General features: G+C 42.3%; 1 protein-coding gene across 4 annotated transcripts in view; it reads left to right on the forward strand.

The window, feature by feature from the left end:
• Positions 1–20,765, forward strand: part of LOC147179836 (ERC protein 2-like) — a 158,483-nt gene that overhangs the window by 110,594 nt on the left and 27,124 nt on the right. For all 4 annotated transcript variants that reach the window (XM_086068277.1, XM_086068278.1, XM_086068280.1 and 1 more), the window contains one exon: positions 230–287. In XM_086068277.1, coding sequence (XP_085924403.1) covers positions 230–256 — 27 coding nt within the window. In that variant the 3' untranslated portion in view covers positions 257–287. The remainder of the gene's footprint in view (positions 1–229; positions 288–20,765) is intronic.

Raw genomic sequence — 20,765 nt, forward strand, 5'->3', positions numbered from 1 at the left:
TTCGGGTTTTTAGCCCGTATAAGAGCATATTCAGGTTTTTGTTTGTTTGTTTGTTGTTGTTTTTTTGGCGTTTACATGGCTTAAAAGGCTTATTGCCTGCGTTTAAAAGTATTCAATGTGCACAAGAGTCTTTAAAAAAAAAAAAAAAAAAATAGTTTGCAGCAATAAGTGTGGTTTTGAAACGGTTGACTGACAATGATGTATCTCATTCTCCCCTGTTTATACCCAGGAGGATGAAGAGGGCATTTGGGCATGAAGTGGCATCATCGTTGGAACATTTGTACAAAGTGAGTACCCAAACTTTTGTATCCTGTCCAAATGCATTCATGATTCATTCATCTACTCTAAACAATAGCCTACAGTAAGCTAGCGTAATCACTGGCCAGCAACGTTGATTCGACCACAGTAACCACACCATTACCTAACTCTGACAAAGGGAGTGTAACAGCACCTTTCCCATTGCTTATGAATTTCCGTTGACTAAAGAGCACTCAGGGATTTATGGCAGCCTTTATGGTGAAGGTGCATGTGCTGGTTCTTTAAAGTGCTTTTCATTCACTGTCTGCATGGTTATATAGGCAACTGTGCGCTATTAGATTTAAATGCACTAAGCAGCCTAATGTGGGTGTACTAGGGTCCACGGGTGATAAAAACGACACAGTGACACAAACCAGAGATGGACAAGTCGGTCTCCCCCAAGACTTGCCTTTTTTCAGCCATAGTAAAATTTTACCGTACTACCCCACCCTGTTGTGTTTCCGTGTGTGTGGTAGTTAATTACAATGCAACACTGAACAGTCATGATGTTTTTTAAGACTGCAAGCTGAAAAAGCATAAAATGAAGAATGCAGAGTCATAAAGGGTAATTCCTGTTGTGGGAGTTTTATATTGAATCCCCCCCATGGACTCAAAATGCCTTTCAACACAGACCTGCCAAAAGACGCCTGTGCTATAGGTTACTTGGCGCTAATGTGTGCGTTTAAAACAGAGTCAGGCGGAAAGGAACATGGATGAAGAGATGCACGGCTGAGAGGGGTGGACATGTTTTTATGTGTCAAGTGAAGCAAATAGCAGGCGGCTTCGTACACTCATAGTTTCCAATGAATGCCATTAATTCATGCCAATAATCCACAGGTGGACCATCACAAACGGATTGTCTTTCTAACCTCAGTGATTTAGTCATTATGCACTTTGCCCTGATAGTGCTTTAGGGATTACAAGTCTGTTAGTGTGTTGGAGAAAATGGTTTGTCTTTCCACAGTGTAGCCATGATAGGTTCAGTTGAGTGTGTATTTGTGCGCAAGAGCATTACCAAGCACGACGTATGGTACCCACGCAGTCTACACAGCCTGTAATGTAGTCCATGTGTGCCGCAAAGGCAAGCAGTGTCAGGATTCCCCATCAGGAACGACCACACTGCTCCAATTCTCCCTCTTTCCATCTCTCCATCTTTTTTCCATCCTTTCTTTCCACCTCCATTTTTTTTCCTTTGGCTGCTCTCTAATATATATTCCTTCAAGGTAAACCTAGGACTCTGGGTCTTGGCTAAGCTTGCCGCTTTGCTATCTTGAATCAGATATGCCGGTGGTGAGTGTGTGTGCATTAACGTGTGTGTGTGTATTGCTTCTTCTTATCCCAATCTAATACAATAAGCCAGGCACATTAGCCTTTAGCGCAGAGTGGTGTTGTGGCTAGCAATATCAGTGCAGTTCATCTATCCGCTGCTGTTGTTCTGGCAGTGTGCAATGCGAGCACGGCTAACGTGCGTTAGCCACCCTTTATGGAAGAACAGATGGGAGCTATTTAGTGGTGTGTAGCTACAGCGCAATAAGGCCAGACCTAATCCCCATATCCTGTCCCTGAGTGAGCCCTCCCTAATATGAACAAACAGAGATGACAGGGTAGATAGCCAAATAGACAGAGAAATAGCCAGCGATCTGTGTGTCTGTGCGGACATCACAGTGTTTGCGGCAGGCGTTCATGCTTTCTTTTTTTTTTTTTTTTTTTTTTTTTTTTTTTTTTTTTTTTTTTTTAGAGCTCAGTATTGTTCATTCGGAAATGTCATCATCATTGCTCTTTTTTTTTTTTTTTTTTTTTTTTTTTTTTTTTTTAAATATATATATATATATATATACACATATATACATACATATATACATATATACATACATACATACATACCTTTTTTTTTTTTTTTTTTGTGTGTGTGGGTGAGTATGTGTGTGTGCGTGCGTGCGTGCGTGTGTTTGTTAGCTCACCAGAAAACCTATTAGAAAAAAAAAATCTTATACCGTTCACCTAAATCGAACACCAGGAGACCCGAGGGGACCGAAGAAAACCAAGGAAGGTGAAATCCAGCACCGACCAGACACCCCCCACCAGAACTCCTCCCCAGCCCAAGAAACATCCAGACCCCAACAAATCCAAAAAACATAAAGTCAGGGAGGCCTCAAGAGACCAACGGAGAGACCGAGAAAAGGAAGGAAGGACAGACGAAGCCGCGTGAGATCCGAGACACCAGCCTCCACCGATTCAATAACCTGAGGAGGAAACAGATTGTGTCTGAGTTTCGGTAGATGCTGGTGTGGTGGATCTGGCATGCATGAAAATCTCCACCAAAGAGGGGAGCCGTCGACCCCCGCCGGAACAGAGCAAGCGCAACACCTCAGGGCCCCCCAGGCCGCGGCAGCGCCAAAGGACGACCCCCGGGCCCCACCAGGGCCACCGGCCGGAGAGCAAACCCAGGAGCAGGAGCGCCCCCCGCCCCAACACGGCCCGCGCCCCCGGCCCAACGCAGCAGGACGGGGCACTGCAGGCCCACCAGGCACCCCACCGGCCCCCAACCCCCGCCCCCCCACCACCCCCCGCCCCCCATCCACCCCCCGCCACCCACCCCAACCCAGCCCCAGCCGCCCCCATGCCCCCAATCCCCCAGACACCCCCCACCCCCAGCACCCCCCCACCCCGCAACCCCCACCACCGCCCCCCCCCCAACAAAGCCACCCCCCCCCCCCGACCCCACCCCGACCAACCGGCAGCCCCCCAACCCCCGACCCCCAGCCCCCGGGGACCACCCGCACCCAGGCACCGGCGCCGAAGAGGGGCCGGACAGCGGAGCGGAGAGGGCAGCCGCGCCCACCCCACCCCCCGCCGTGTGGAAGGACGGAACACCGGGGGCAGAAGGGGGAGATGGGGGCACCGGAGGGCGGCCGACACCCCCGAACCCCAGGCCCAGCGGGGGAAGGCCCCGGTCGTCACCCCAGCGTTCTTTGTGAAAATTAACCCCTGTTACTGAGTCCGCCAGCTCGCGGACTGGCGAACTCTACCCCTAAACCGTGAATGTGACCCCACCCAGTGTATATACAAGTGTGTGTGTGTGGTGCATTAAAATTAGGAGCAGGTGAACCGGAGCCGATGGAAATGATATTCCCACGCTCCGATCCACCCGCCACCCAAGCATGTTGCTGAGTGTATGTGGTGCATTAAAAAAAATAGATAGGGCGGGGGGGGGGGGGGGGGGGGGGGCGGGTGGCGACACGGACAGGGGACCGCAGCACTGCTCTATACTGCGGCCCCCAACCGATGGCACCCCCACAAGCCCCCAAGCCCCCCCCCCACCCACAAGTTGTGTGGTGTATTAAAATTGGAGGGGAGTTGTAGGGTGAAGACGGTGTTTCCACCCTACCCCACCCCCCAAAGTGTGTTATGTGCCCTATATGTCTATAAAAGTGTATTGTGCAAACCTAGTGTAGTGAGTTAAGAGGTGTGACCAGCGGGGCCCCCCCCAACCGGGCGGGGGCAGGAGGCGCACCGGCCCACCAAGCCCCCACCCACCCCACCAGGACCCCGGCGGGCATATGGGACCCGTCCGGCGGGGCGATAGGGCTCGCCCCCCGGATACTGGGTCCCGCCCGAGGTGTCAGGACGCCCACCGGAGCGGGGCGGGCACGACACCAAACCCCAGCCACCCCCGCCGGCCCCCATAGCACCGAGACCCGGGCCATGGATGGAGCCCCCGGCCCAGGGGAGGGGAAGGAAGGCGTACCGGGGAAGGGGAAGGGAGGAGGGAAGGGGACGACAAGAAGGGCAGGGGGCAGCGGCAGGGACGCAAGGAGAGGGGGAGAGGAGGAGGAAGGGCGACGAGGGAGAGGGGACAGGGAGGCGGAGGACGGGCGGGGAGAGGCGAGGAGGGAGAGGCAGCAAGGGGGAGGAAGGGGGAGGGGAGAGGGAACCACCGGGCATCCCGGCGGCCCACAGGCCCCGAACCGCGTCGCCGGGCCCAGAGCGACGGACCGCGCCGGAACGGCGCCGCCCCCGACACCAGGGAAAGCCCCGCAACGCAGCACCCCCCAAGAGACCCAGGGAACGGCCAAGACGCAGCCGCCACCCAGCAGCCAACAGAGGGGCAGACACGCCCACTCCCCGCCAGGGGGGACAGCACCCACAGAATTAACCCACTGGCATGCCGTGAATCCGAATATCAACCCCTGGTGCCCATCGGAGGTGAATCCGCTCGATCCCGCTGGCAGCAGCCGGGTTCCTGACTATGGAAACACAACCATTAGTTACAAATTGCCTAATACAGAAACATCAATGCCAGTTATAACGCTGCTGTGGCTCTCGCTAACAGGCAGAATTAAAATCCAAGTTTAGGTTAAAAAATTCTATATACGTAGACCATGTTTCTTTAAATTTTGACATTTGGTTTTTATTTGAGGCAGATATTTTTTCCATTAAAATATGATTTATGAGGAGGTTAGACCATTGGTCGATATTCAAAGTTTGTTTATTTTTCCAGTTAACAAGAATTGTTTTTTTTGCGATAGTAAGGGCTACAAGTATAGATTGAAATTGTTTATGTGGTAAGTCAATTGTTGTTAAGTCACTTAGCAAACACAAGTTTGGAGAGAACGGTATCCTACAGTCCAAGACAGCGGAAAGTTTTTCTAAGACTTTAGTCCAGAAACACATAACCGGAGTACATAACCATAAAGCATGAAAATAAGTGTCTGTAGTGTTTTGTAAACACTGGAGACAAATGTCGGAGTCTGAGAGTCCCATTTTCTTCATCATATATTGAGTAATGTATGTTCTGTGAATAATTTTATATTGGATAAGTTGTAAATTTGTGTGTTTCGTCATTTTAAAAACATTTTCACAAACTTGAATCCAAAAGACAGATTCCGGAGCTATAGACAAGTCTGTTTCCCATTTTGAGATGGGTAAAGACGTTTTATCAGTATATGAAAGTAACTTATATATTTTTGAGAGTTTTTTTGTTGTTGTTGGAGAAAGCTTGGTAATATCTTTAGCTAAAACAGGCGGTTGGAGCGTACCCTGGAGTGTTGGAATTTGTTTCTTTATCATACTTTTAACTTGCAAATAATGTAAAAAGTTTCCGTTTTTTATTTTATATTTTTGGAGCAAGGATGTATATGATATAAACATATTATCTGAGAAGAGATGGTGGAGATGTGTAATTCCTTTCTGCTCCCACACATTCAAATAAAACGATTGGTTGTTAATTTGAAAGTCGGGGTTATGCCATAGGGGAGAAAGCCCGCTGGGCTCCACTTTGGCTTTTGTCATTTCTAGTGCCTTCCACCAGGCAGTCAGGGTGGCGGAAATCATTGGATTTTTAAAGCAGTTATGGCGCTTAATCGATGTTGTAATAAAGAGTAAATCTAGGAGTCTGAGGTTATTACAATCCTTCTGTTCTAGTTCCAGCCAACAGTTAGTATCTCTATTGGGTTGTGCCCATAAAATAATATATTGTAGCTGGTTGGCTATATAATAGTGCATAAAATTTGGTGCCTCTAGACCTCCTTTGGATTTATTTTTCTGAAGAGTAGATAGACTAATCTTTGCTTTTTTTTTTTTCCAGTAAAATTTTGTAACGGCTGAGTCCAACAACTGGAACCAGTTAGCCGTAGGTTTAAATGGAATCATTGAGAAAAAATAGTTTATTTTGGGTAAAACTTTCATTTTAATAGTGGCTATTCGTCCTATTAGAGAAATAGGAAGATTATTCCAGCGCTCCAAGTCACTATAAATGCTATCCAGAAGTGGAGTGAAATTTAAATGAACTAAATCAGTTAATTTAGGTGAGATTTTTATGCCTAAGTATTTTAAATTACCTATAGGAAATGAGTAGTATGGGTCCTGGCTTGCAGGGTTCCATGAATTTTCTGTAATAGGTAGAAGTGTTGATTTTGTCCAGTTAATAGAATAGTCTGATAACTGTGAGAATTTAGTTATTAAGTTAAATACTTCCCCTAATGAAATAGCAGGCTTTTCTAAATAAAGTAAAATATCATCGGCATATAGATTAATTTTATGTTCTGTTACCCCAGAGTGAATTCCTTGAATCATTCTTTCCTGGCGTATGGCTAATGCAAGCGGTTCAATAAATATTGCAAATAATAAAGGCGACAGTGGGCATCCCTGTCTTGTGCCTCTCTGTAGAGTAAAACTCTTAGATATAATCCCATTAGTAGTAACAGTAGCTTTAGGAGAATCATATAATACTGACACCCAGTGAATAAATGACTTCCCAAAGCCAAATTTATTTAAAACAGCAAAGAGGAAGGACCAGTTAACTTTATCAAAAGCTTTTTCTGCATCCAATGATATAATAACTGCCTTTTTATCATGCCGCTGTGACATACTAATAAGGTTAAAGAGCCTTCTAATATTATTAGTAGAGTGACGCTCTTTAATAAAGCCTGTTTGGTCGCTATGAATGATTGTCGGGATTACTGTTTCTAATCTAGATGTAAAAGCCTTAGTGATAATTTTAATATCAGTGTTAATTAGTGAAATCGGACGGTAACTTGATGGAAGGGTGGGGTCTTTTTCTGGCTTTAATAAAAGTTTAATTGCTGCTGTATTCATGTGTGGGCGTATGTGACCATTAGTTTTAATTTCTGTTACTACTCTTAAGAATAGTGGAGCAAGCATTGACCAGAAGTGCTTTAGAAATATAGCCGGATAACCATCAGGGCCGGGTGCTTTGCCATTTGGCATACTATCTAGAGCACTGTACAACTCGTTTATAGTAAGTGGTGCATCTAACATATCTTTATATTCAGTAGTTACCTGAGGTATACTTAAGCTACTGAGGAATGCCTCAATATGCTCTGGGTTAGGTTTATTAGTTTCTGAGTATAAATTGTGATAATAATTATAAAAAATTTGATTAATTTCTTCTGGTGATTGTGTACATTCACCAGTTGTACCTTTAATAGCCGTTATAAGCGATTTTTCCCGATTACGTTGAAGTTGGTTTGCAAGAAATTTACCTGATTTGTTATTATATTCAAAGTTGTTGTATCTCAATTGTTGTATTATAAACTCTGTCTTTTTAGTTAACATATCGTCTAACTGTATTTTTGTATTTTGTAAGTCAGTCCATATTTGGTTATTTGGGTTTATTGCGTACTCATCCGTCAGTTGTTTAATTTTATCTTCCAAGTCTTTTTCTAATTTTTGATCCTGTTTCTTTTTATAAGATGAATATGATATAATTTTACCTCTAATTACTGCTTTCCCGGTTTCCCAGAGAAGAGCTGGAGATAGGTCTGGAGAGTCATTTATTTCCAAAAAGTCCGCCCATTCTTTTCTTATAATTTTGTCAAATTCTGCGTCGTTTAGTAGTGAGATGTTAAAACGCCATGTAGGTGGTGGTTTAAAGGTATAATCAACTTGTAGGGAAAGGGAGACTGGTGCATGGTCGCTAATAATAATAGGATGTATTTTTGTAACGGTTTTATCAGCAATAGAATTATTTGTAAGAAAAAAATCAATTCTTGAAAAGGACCGGTGCACAGCGGAAAAGAAGGTAAATTCCTTCTTATTTGGGTTTTTAAGTCTCCAGCTGTCGACGAGGCCAAAGTCATCCATATATTCCCCTATTACTTTTGTGGATTGTGATCGCCTTATACATGTTGTTTTATTAGAACGATCTATTAATGGATTTAAGGTTGTGTTAAAGTCTCCTCCAATAATAATAGTAGAGTTCGCTGCTAATTCAAACAGTTTAGAGAAAAATTCATGGAAAAAGGCCGGATCATCATTATTAGGGGCATATAAATTACCGAATGTATATATTTTATTAAATATAGTCACCTGAATAATAATGTATCGGCCCTCTGGGTCTGTTATTGTATTATTTAGAGTAAAGAGTAAATTATTATGTATGAGTATACAGACTCCCCTTTGTCTACTGTTATAAGGGGCAGAGTACGCTTGGCTAAAATTTTTATCAATAAGTAATTTTTCTTCAGATTTTTGTAGGTGGGTTTCTTGTAGGAGGCAAATATCTGCTTTTAATTTTAAGAGATGGTCTAAAGTTTTTATTCTTTTTGCCTGTGAGCGAGCGCCACAAACATTCCAGGAAACCAAAACTAATTTATGCATACAAATAATATAAACACAGTCCTATGTATATATCTGTATAGTAAAATTTTACCGTACTACCCCACCCTGTTGTGTTTCCGTGTGTGTGGTAGTTAATTACAATGCAACACTGAACAGTCATGATGTTTTTTAAGACTGCAAGCTGAAAAAGCATAAAATGAAGAATGCAGAGTCATAAAGGGTAATTCCTGTTGTGGGAGTTTTATATTGAATCCCCCCCATGGACTCAAAATGCCTTTCAACACAGACCTGCCAAAAGACGCCTGTGCTATAGGTTACTTGGCGCTAATGTGTGCGTTTAAAACAGAGTCAGGCGGAAAGGAACATGGATGAAGAGATGCACGGCTGAGAGGGGTGGACATGTTTTTATGTGTCAAGTGAAGCAAATAGCAGGCGGCTTCGTACACTCATAGTTTCCAATGAATGCCATTAATTCATGCCAATAATCCACAGGTGGACCATCACAAACGGATTGTCTTTCTAACCTCAGTGATTTAGTCATTATGCACTTTGCCCTGATAGTGCTTTAGGGATTACAAGTCTGTTAGTGTGTTGGAGAAAATGGTTTGTCTTTCCACAGTGTAGCCATGATAGGTTCAGTTGAGTGTGTATTTGTGCGCAAGAGCATTACCAAGCACGACGTATGGTACCCACGCAGTCTACACAGCCTGTAATGTAGTCCATGTGTGCCGCAAAGGCAAGCAGTGTCAGGATTCCCCATCAGGAACGACCACACTGCTCCAATTCTCCCTCTTTCCATCTCTCCATCTTTTTTCCATCCTTTCTTTCCACCTCCATTTTTTTTCCTTTGGCTGCTCTCTAATATATATTCCTTCAAGGTAAACCTAGGACTCTGGGTCTTGGCTAAGCTTGCCGCTTTGCTATCTTGAATCAGATATGCCGGTGGTGAGTGTGTGTGCATTAACGTGTGTGTGTGTATTGCTTCTTCTTATCCCAATCTAATACAATAAGCCAGGCACATTAGCCTTTAGCGCAGAGTGGTGTTGTGGCTAGCAATATCAGTGCAGTTCATCTATCCGCTGCTGTTGTTCTGGCAGTGTGCAATGCGAGCACGGCTAACGTGCGTTAGCCACCCTTTATGGAAGAACAGATGGGAGCTATTTAGTGGTGTGTAGCTACAGCGCAATAAGGCCAGACCTAATCCCCATATCCTGTCCCTGAGTGAGCCCTCCCTAATATGAACAAACAGAGATGACAGGGTAGATAGCCAAATAGACAGAGAAATAGCCAGCGATCTGTGTGTCTGTGCGGACATCACAGTGTTTGCGGCAGGCGTTCATGCTTTCTTTGACAGACACGCTCCCTTGACTCCCAATGTGAGGTCAAGCTTTGTATTCCACATAAAGTGGGCTTTGAGATTGGAATTGGCAAAGTTGTTTAACTTTTGAGCATCCAGGTATAGATGTGGATGTTTGTCAGAACACTGGATGCTGATTGGCTCGTTGGTTGCGTATGCCTTGCTGGTGATTACAGAGGTTTTGTTTACCCTCCTGGCCTCAAAGACACCCCCTGCTCTAATGAAATAAGAATGCCCTTTTGGGCAGAGAGCGCACCAGAGGAGGGGTGGAGGAAAAAGTGAAGGAGAACTCGGGGCCAAAAAGTGAAGCATGGTGGGGGAAGAGGTTCTCTGGAAACATTATGCCTTTATCCCACCGTGAATTTGTTTGTACTGAATGGAGAGAAAAGAAGCTGAGGGGCTTTTCTAGTGGGGACAGGTTTGTTCCGGCTAAAACAAGTCAAAAAAAGTTTAGCCAAGCTGTTTTTATGAATGCGGCATTTGTGTGTCCACATTATGTACATCTGTAATTATTCCACCCATTTGTGTGTGTGTGTATAGAAGGAGGCTGCAAAGCACATTCAAGAGACTGTCAGTGCTGTTTAATATTCTGGAATGCACATTAGTTGCTGTCAAGGAAATTGTTTTACTTGCTTTAAGTCTGAATCTGATTGGTTCGACACAAGGCCAAGGGCGCCTGTTGAACAAAACTGGCCAGAAGTTCACCGAAATCAGTCAATAAAAACAGTGGACACAAGAAAAAAATCAAATCTTTGACTCTTGCTATAACTTTTGCTTTTTGTACAACAGACACTTACACAGCATAAATCGGAGTGTTAACATTTCAGGGTTAAGTTTTTGACTGTTGATTTTAACTCCTGAACTTTGATTTTCAATGTTAAATAGTGTCTAGAATAGGTGTTATTTTGAGTTGATCACCTAGTGTTAGATTAACTCTGTATTTAACATTAAAAGTGTTCTTTGAACTATATTTAGTAGTATGGACCATTATCGACACTTTTGAAGTGTTACATTTAACTCTGAAGGTGTTGAATAAACGCTGTCAGTTTTGTTGTGTGCCTTTGACTTGGAAACATTTACCTCAGAGTCAATTTTTTAAGCTGATGGGGAAACTGGTTGGATTGTACCTTTTAAGACAGAAATTGTATGGATATTATTGATTTATATGGTTGGCAAAATGCTTGAGAAAACCTGGTCTAATTTCCACCAAGTGGTCAGCGCCTTTTTCACATCAGTCAGCTTTGCATGAGCAGTGCTGCTTGCTGAAGATGGCATGCGGTGATGTTGTATATAGCAAGAAAGTGTTTGGTGGTTCGAATAAACGTTGGCTGCTTTACAGCCCTGGATAGTTCCAATCCCTACTGCGGCCACAAGTATAAGTATGAGTGACATGTTTTTAACAAAATAGCATATTTGCAAGACCATTGCTCATTTTCTGTTTCCAAGAATTACTCTTGAGTTATCTTAACCATGACAATCAGTCACATAGCCTTAAAAGTAAGTGATAACTTAAAACCAAGCCAAGTTTTCCACATATTTCTGAAGACGATTTTTATTTGTGTAGAGGGCCAAATATGTCTAATTAGAACACAATTGGAAGCATTGGTCACATATCCATTTTCAATTGTCAATTCAAAGGACAACAGGTTCAATGAGCTGTCATGCCAGGAGCATCCTAATGTCAGTCAGGAGTTTTTCCGACACTAGAACAGATATGGACTCTTTCATCAGCTATTTTCTTAAGAGAACTTAAATACTGTTTCAATGAAATTTGATTGTATTATATTATATTCGCAGAGAAAGTTTCACCAGACCAGAATAGTTAGTTCATTTAACCTCATAATTCTTAAAGGACAAGTAGTATGAACAATTATTGGATTGCTTGTTGTTTTATTCTCTTATTCTCCACTTTGGCAAGACACCCCAGCTCTACAGTATGTTCACAGATGTAAAAAAAATGATGCATACCAGGAAACGCACACTATCCCCACTGTGAAACATGGAGGAGGCTCTGTTATGTTTGGGGGCTGCTTTGCTTGAATCTGTGCAGGGTACAGTGACATCTCAAGATTATCAAGGTATTCCAGAGAGAAATGTGCTGCCCAATGTCAGAATGCTTGATCTCAGTCGAAGGCCATGGGCAACAGGATAATGACCCAAAACACACTGCTAAAAATACTTGAGAGCAAAACATTGGAGTATTCTGAAATAGCCTTCTATGAACCTTGATCTAAATCCTGTTGGACATCGGTGGAAGGAGCAGAAACATGCCGTCTGGGGAAGGCAACCTTCAAACCTGAGATTACTGGAGCAGTTTGCTCATGAAGAGTGGGCCGAAATACCCGCTGGGGGATGTCCAGAGGTTTCAAAGTTACAAAAATGGTTTGCGCAACAAAATACTCGTATCAAGTTAAGGGTACCATCATTTTTTGTCCTGGCCTGTTTCATGAATTCAATACATATTTGCTTGCGGGTAATATTGAGATATGTGACTAAATGCACTTCGGATGCATTTGTGCGGACATGCTGGCAAGTATCTCTTTGGTGACCAGTGAACCATTGACGGAGGTCAGACGAGGTGTCCAACCGAGACCATCCCTCATCCCGCTGTCAGCATCGTCAGTCTGTGAGGTCAAATGTCGTCCCACCACGTTGAACACGAGAGGAGTGAAATCAATAACTCAGCAACACCTGTATACTGACACTGAGTATTTTAATTGTACGTTGCTGCATTTTTCACCAACACAGTTAATACTGTACAGACATCTAATTATAACATCCTTGTCACAACCATTTCGACTTTTGAATTATGAAAGTATATAATAAATACTTTTTAAAAAAATTATACCATTCACATGTGCCCATGGTATATTTACTTACTTCTAAGGTAGGTCCGTTAAAAGGAATAATAGAGAGGTCATTGCCATCGTTACAAACTGCAGACAAACAAGAACCAGAGGTTCTTCTTCTTCTTCTTCTTCTTCTTCTTCATTTTCTTCTTCTTCTTCTGGGACAAGCAAACAGAGGAGCTTGTGAGGAAGGGTTTCCGAGCTTGTGAGGAAGGGTTGCGGAAACCTTACAAGACAGGCAGGTTTATTCCTGTTTGTGGCTTTTTTGAAGTTCAGTGGATCGCCTTATATACATGGTTCAGTAGTCACAAATCCAACTTTTCATGGAACCTACTCTGAGTTATTTACACAAAATCTCAACTGTTCACAATTTCCTGTAATGTGGCACACAATTTTGAAAATTCTTATTTTTTATTTTTATGGCAAAATATTGTTTACAAACTCAACTGATGTTGGGGCCACTGGAGATAAGAGTCTGGGACACATCAAGTATTCTACCAAAAAGGGTTCAAGTATTCAAAAAAGGTACAACCAATCCAGTTGTCTTTTGGTTTTTAAAATCTGTTTAGAACATAAACGGTTCTTCAGAAGGTGAACAAAATTGGCGACCCGGTCCTCTCTCTCATCTCATCTCATGTCCTGTTTTTCTTGAAACTAGCTGTTCTCGTCGCCAACCTTTCTTTTCACGGCAGGTTTTGAAAAATACTTGATTGAGACAATTGAGATGACTGGTTTACAATATTTGTGATATTTATTGTATTTAATTGAGACAACAAAATGTTGGTTTATTTGGCTCACTATAGTTTCTTCAAACTAGGATTAAACACATAATCTCCAATATCCCCACCAGTACAGGCCCAGGAGCCTTGGCACAATCTCTTAACCGGTAACTCCTGCACTTAGTTGTGCACAGTCAAATATTCATAGTTTTACGCCGGACTTTAACGCTTCAGTAATTTTTTTCATCATCAATTTTTAATATGTGTGCACAGCTAATGGGCATTTTTAAGGGTACATCAATATTTGAAGATGTTGGTTAGCAATAGAAAGGCTATGGGCTCATAGTTTGTGGTCTTTTGAATTTTGTTTAAACTATTAAATGTAGTAAGTCCTGAAAGGGGTGTGTCAGTCATTTGCAGAAATTCACAATTTGTTGTTTGGTCCCTATCTCCCAGATATAGGGGGCCTCCACTGTATGTTCCGACACCTGTTGTGTGTCAATGTTGCACCTCATCTCCTCCCACAACACACTCATTACACACACTGAGACACGACCACACACAATACCTGCGATTATGCAGGGAGGAGGTGATTTATCGCTCCCCGGTGATTAATCTCTGTTTTACATTCTTGTGCTCTTGAGACTGGATCTCTGCATGCTTCTGTGGGTCATTATTGGCGGAGGATGAACCAAACTTGCTTTCACACACCCATTTGTCTCGAATCAGTACCTCTTGTACTTTGTAACAGACCTTGACGTGTACATTGTGTCCAAAACTGGTTTAATACCCAACACTCTACCAATTCAGTCTCTAGATTGTTATATTTAATTTATACATTTGAGTTTGTCCATGTTTGATATTTCTGTTGCTGAAGATACATCATTGCATGTGTAAATTAAATACAGTGGAGCCTCTATTTAATTGAACTAGAACCCGCATTCTACGGACAGAAAATCGAGAGAGAGACTAGTCAGGTATTTTCGGGTTTTTCTGCTGCAATACAGAGATGTTTTCTGTAAAGCCCACAAGCGGAAAAAAAGTAAGTGGCTCATGAATGTGACCAGATGTACTTTGATGTAATGTACAATTGGCTGTAAGGGATGACCCCTTCCCGCAATTAGTCTGTTAAATCAAAATTCCACTGTATTTCAACTGAACTTCTGAACGTCAGCTCTGTCTGGACATGCCAGGAGTGATTCAGTCTGACTGTGCAGCTGCCTCTCTCCTTCGTCTTTGTCTTCATGTTTTAATCTATCAGATCTCACCATTGTATTTTGAGGAGGCTTTTTGGCACTGATTACAACCTTGCTGATATCCAATATTGATTAAATGCATTTTTGATTTTGTGCTACGTGTGCATTTGTGTGTTCGTGTGTGGGGAAAAAAAAGATCAAGAAAGAGAAGTAGATTGAAAAATCCTGACCAGATTACAAGTGTGTTTTGTGAGTTTATGGAGATGGCAGCACACAAAAGCCCTTCCCTGAGGAGATCCTCGCACCTGTGGAGGCACTACAAGGAAAGCCGGTCTTTGTGTGTTTCTCTGTGTGTGCATGTTCATGGTGGGATGGCAGAAAAAAAAAATTGCAATGTGCAAAGAAGAATGCTCAGTGGGATGGCGTGAGGGTCAGATGGATTATATTATAAAGAGAGTCATCTACAAAAGGACGTCTGATTGGGGGAGGGAATGGGATTTAGAGGCAGAAGAAAATGAAAAAGGAATCGCGGTCCATGAAATTATTTTCCACAAACATCCAATGCTTGCCCTCAGTAGCCACTCTTCACCAAACACATGCAACTAAAAGCACTCATAATAGCACACAACTTTACATCTCACCTTGGGCACGCCGCACAACGAACAATGCAGCTTAATGGGACTGAACTGGACAATCACAAAAAAACAGCCCGTGACTCAGACGTTCACGCCAGGCGATTGTCACTCGCACACATGAACCAATTCTTGCAACATGTTGAGGCGCGACATACAGTTGAGTCTAGTATCTTTATTATTTTTCATTAAACCACAAACAATATGACGCGATTGTCAAGGAAGGCGCGGATTGCTCTGGCCTCTGTACCTATAATATAATACAGAGATCAAACAAGTGAGAAATTAAAGAAAGAGACTCTCCACACTTCTGTTTTTTTTTTTTGTTACAGATGTACATAAAATTATATGTAGTCATTATTGTTGATACAATATACTGTATGAATTTGTAAATATTCTCATTCACTCATGTCATTTCATTCTCACTCCATTGAATTGTTTGCAACTGGATTGTTCTGCTCTGGTCTTAGATGTTTCACCTCTCATCTGAGCAGGCTTCTTCAGTTCATGCAACAAGGCTACTAGGTAAGCTAATGCTGTCCTACCTAGTCTTGAGAAGTCAAATGTATTCCAAGACAACTAGAAGAGTCACTTGAAGGCTTGATTGAATGATTCAATGCTCAGAGTATTGATACTGCGTAAATACGGCGGCCAGCCGGATCTCCCATCATACCTGGAAAAGTTTTTTTGTTTTGTGTAGTTTTTCAAGCTCTCATCACATCAGCAACTCTTTGACTGCCGCTCAACATTAGAGCCGGACCGCTAATTAGGCCTCGTATAACAGTGGGTCGCAGTTGATGTCTCATGCTAGCCCAACACTTTCCCAAAGGTCGTCCGCATGTAGGAAGCTCGTAAAAAGTCAAATTGCTGCGTGACCATTTGTCAAAATGACAACACCTCCTCTACAATTGATATGTCGTTAGTTATGATAGTCGTCTTCTTCCTCGAAAGGCTCTAATGTGGTGTCAATGAACTTTTCAAACCAACCAAATCTTTGATGAGTTTGGGCTTCAAACACCAAAAATAAGTCACAGGCCTGCCTACTGCTGCAAGGTTCCCATATGACAAGTGTTGTAAAATGTTTAAAGGGTTCTTAAGGCTGTGGAATAACCTTCCCATTTAGGCTTGAAACTGAAGACATTTATAAACCTTTCGGTCTGAATGAAAGTCATTCCAAGACCGCTCTGCCTGGTCGCTGATTCATACACACATTGCCACTAAAAAGTCACACATTCCAATATTTCTTTAACGCTGCCATACAATTTAGCTCCTCAGAATTTTTATAAATGAATCTAATATAGGGCCTGTGCTTACACTGCTCCTTTACAGGGTCTAAAAAGATGATTAGATGACATTTACCTTTTTACTGTTGCTATATTGCGATGCTTAGTGATAAAACTAGTTCCCAGTCCAAAAAAACACAAAACATGATGCTGCTACCTCCTTCACTGTAGATACGGTCTCCTTTTGGTAATGGGCAGTCTGCACCAAACATACCCTTTAGAATTATGGCCAAAAGGTTCAACCATGGCTGTGATTCATTTTCCCACATGTGTTTGGAAGATTTCTAGTGTTGTATTTTTGTTTTGTTTTTTCCACAGGGACTTTAGATACAGTATTTGATTGTCACATGTACTTAAACAGACAGTCCTTGCCTGAAATTCCTGCAGCTTCCTCTGTGTTGCTGTCAATCTCTTGGCAGTCTGTCTAATCAGTTCTGTTCTTGTCTTTTATTTATTTATTTATTTATTTGCCCACAGTGTAGACAATGTCAGCATACGTCATCAACTGGGATAGGCTCCATCTTGCCACTAACCCTGAACAAGATAAGTCCTGTTGAAAACCAATTGATTTTGAACTAGTTTTTGAGTAAAAGTTGAAGGTAAACTAAATACAGATTTAGAAAGTCAGATGTTAACCTTGGTTCAGATGCTCTATCATTGCTTTGGTCCATCCATCCAGGGTGTAATGTCAAAAGTAGATTGGAATGTTCAGATTAGAATGGATTCCAGTACAGTAATTTATTCTGTGTGCTTGTTCATCCCCAAGCTTCCACGTTTTAAGGTTGCTTTGAATCAGTGAATTTCTGCCACTGAATCTGAGTTTTTCCTCTGTTTCTTTTCCTTATTACATATTACTGTTATGTGTCTCATAGCCCGTAAAATTATTGGTTGTCTGATGCATATTCTACGCAATCCATCATTAACTACACGGTACGCAAAATAAGCTGTTGTAGTGCAGTCAATGTATTGTATCCCAAAATACTACGTACAAAATGCAGACAGTCTTAAATATGACAGAAGGGAATATGCGATACCTGCATATCTTGCTGTATGTCTCAGAGGAGCAGAGGTGGGCATGGCAGATTCAAATCTAGGAGCGGTCATCAATAGGTACCATTGTGCCGCACTTTTCCACTTCACTGTTCTAACCAGCCCAGGTCTCGCCTGTCAGAGTGCATCCGCTGCAAAGCTTCATCCCTGCAGCTACGCTGGATCCACTGCCGGGTGGTCCTCCTCCTAGTATACCCTCGTCGAACAGCATCACTCATTGTGGGTGTCAGGCTTCAGGATTGTCTGTAATGGACTCGGTCAGTTGCAGCTTGGAGGAAGGATTTTGTAATAGTTCCTATGAGAATAAAACAAGACAGTGTGCCAATTGGGACTATTTAGATGAGCCAAGGGTTTCTTTTTCTTTTTCAAATTGTGAGCTTTTTTTCCTCTTTTTTTTTTTGAGGGATTCCTCATGGGAGGTATATATTTTTAATACTTTAAGGGGTTCTCAGGAAGATCTTTTGATATTTATGTCCTTTTTCATTTTCCTTTTGGCTTTGTGTTCCATATTTGAATAGCAATTCTATATTAGACTTTAAAACTTTGGATAATTTTTTTAGTCCAAATGACCAAAGATGGACGAGGTTCCATCATCCTCATTTTCCTTACCAGCTCTGCCACCATGTGCTCATTTTCAGACTTTAAGGCTCACCGTCCTCTACACCTAAGGATGACCTGGAACATTTGTAGGAGTAGTGGGACCCAAACTGTATAAGGGACCCATGATGAAAATCTTTTGTGGCATCATTATTCCATGGTGTATCACTACCCATACAGATTTTTTAGCAAAGCTATCAGTGATTGTCTGGTTAGATTTTTCAACTTTCTGTGCTCCCTACATTTTCTTTTTTAATTATATGTCTTTCCATCTTGATTAAAAACATGCACCACCTCACAAGTCTTTCTCTGTTACACACGCAGATACAAAGCACTTGTTCTGTAACAGAAGCCTGAGAGGCAGACAGGTAGTACAGGAATGAAGCTGTAAGAGGCCCGACGTGCTCTACATCTGATGGGATCGGAATGGAGGACAATGTAAACACGCTGCCATGCACATAAACAAGACCCCACTCAGGTTTCACTGCACAGTTGAGGAACGTTCAGGCACTCTTTTCCATAGAGAAAGAATTTTTGTAATTTGTTTATGTGAGATTCCAGAGCCCTAATGTGGGGAATGGCGTTGTCGGCATCCCACTACACCTGAGTTCAATTTCAAGAGGTCTCTCACGGGTAGATTGTAAAGATGGCATACCAGAGTGGGCGCAATCTGCCTTTCGCTTTTGCGTTTCATTTGCCAGCCACATACTTTTTGTTGCCTTCACCTGAGTAGTAAAAATGAGTGCATGAAAAACCGTGTGTATGCAATCTATGCATACATGTGTTTCTGAATCCACATTGATTCCATACATTTGGTTTAAAAGCACCTCAAACACAGAAAGCACTAGCCTGGCAAGCCACACCCACTTTCTTGAAAGACAGGAAGTGGGTCGGTCTGGAAAGGCTAGCATTGACCGCAATTCAAATCAAATTTGTTTATTTGCTGTGATGTATTCTTCGTCAGCAATGTCACTCTTTGGCGCCAGAACAAAGTCCGTCGTCCTCCTCATAACATTCAAAATCAAAACGTTTTTACTAGGGGTGTCAAGGTTAGTTCATTAATTTTGAATTTATTTAATGTTCCTTTAACCCCACTATTTTTTTTATTAATGACCACCCCTTACGTGGGAAATCTGTACTGGGGTAATTCCAGTCGCAACGCAGCAAACACATCCACGTTAAAATTCAGCAGTAATAAATTAACCAATCATGCATATATTTGTGGAGGCTGTGTTTTACAAAAATGTGCAGAATTTCACAAGTTACTTCATGTTAAAGATTAGATAGCTCTTAATATGAAAAGAAAGATACACTGAGCTGTCACCGTCTTACAAATACAATTATGCCATCTAGTGGCAGAATAATGATCTAAACACAAATCAACATCACACTCGTTTTTTACAGTACAGTACATCTTTTCAATTTAAAGTTAAAGTACCACTGATTGTCTCACCCACCTAAGTGGGGTGAAATTCTTTCTCCGCATTTGACCCATCCCCTGAAGGAGCGATGAGCAGCAGAGGGAGCCGGGAATCATTTGGTGATCTAACCCCCCAATTCCAACCCTTAATGCTGAGTGTCAAGCAGGGAGGCAAGTGGCTCCCATTTTTTTATAGTCTTTGGTATGAACCCACAACCTCCCAGTCTCAGGGCGGACACTCTACCACTAGGCTGCTGAGCTGTGGTGTTTTGATGAGCTTTGAAAGATGCAGCCATATTTCTATTAGTTTAACATTTTATTTCCCCTTTTACGTTAACATGAGTATGGAAAAAAAAGTATTATTTTTGTTTTAAAAATTGTATTGTCTATTTTATTATACATTTAGAACAAATATGAAATTTCGGCTCCTTCGGGTTACTGCATGCAATCGACGAGGCTGTTCCAAAATCACGGAACCTCCGTTGAATATGAGCTGCTCTTGGCGCTCGCAAATATCTTGCATCTAATAACGCCACAAATTTGCAGAGCAGTAATGCAGCACGTCGGAATTTCATGTTTTCCGCTATTTCCAGGTTTCATTATGCATTCAGCCCTCGTCATTTTTGTCCGATGGGAGCACAGATTGTCTTGCGGAGTGATGTGATTACGCAATATAGTCCACTTGCGAAAAGCACAGAGTGAATATAACTACTGTTTACTACTTGGCTTCCGCACGTCACTTTTTTGACCTTATGTCCTCTCTTCGCTGATTGGTTCTTTCCACTGTCTTGTCTGGTCAGGTTTGCCCCGCCTCAGAAATACACTTCATTGCGACTGTGCCTGTACTCACTCGCTGGTAAAGCGATGAGTCTGGTTTCCAGGTTAAGAAGGCACTGTCCTCTTTTAAAGAATCAAATACAGTCATTACAAACAACTGTGTCCATCTTAAACGATTTCACTCAACTAGCTGCCTTTTGGTCAAAAATCATTAACAGCGTATCAAGAGCACATACAAATGTGCTCATCCTGAGCAATCCAACAAGGCCCCATATGTTTTAGTAGTGAATTTAGTGTCTGCTCAGCAGTGCAAATGAACTGAAGACCCAAACATGCATTTATGTTGTTTTAACCGTCTAATTATTTTTACAGTTATTTCTCCCACACAGTCGGCTTGCGAGTGTGTACATTCTGTTTTTTGTGTGTGGCTTGCGAGTGTGTACATTCTGTTTTTTGTGCGTTTTTTTTTTTTTTGTTGCAATGCAAAGCTCGTGTCTGGAACTAGT

Source organism: Leptonotus elevatus, chromosome 2 (genome assembly GCF_054856555.1).
Source record: "Leptonotus elevatus isolate MCC_2025b chromosome 2, RoL_Lele_1.0, whole genome shotgun sequence".
Taxonomy (NCBI): Eukaryota; Metazoa; Chordata; class Actinopteri; order Syngnathiformes; family Syngnathidae; genus Leptonotus; species Leptonotus elevatus.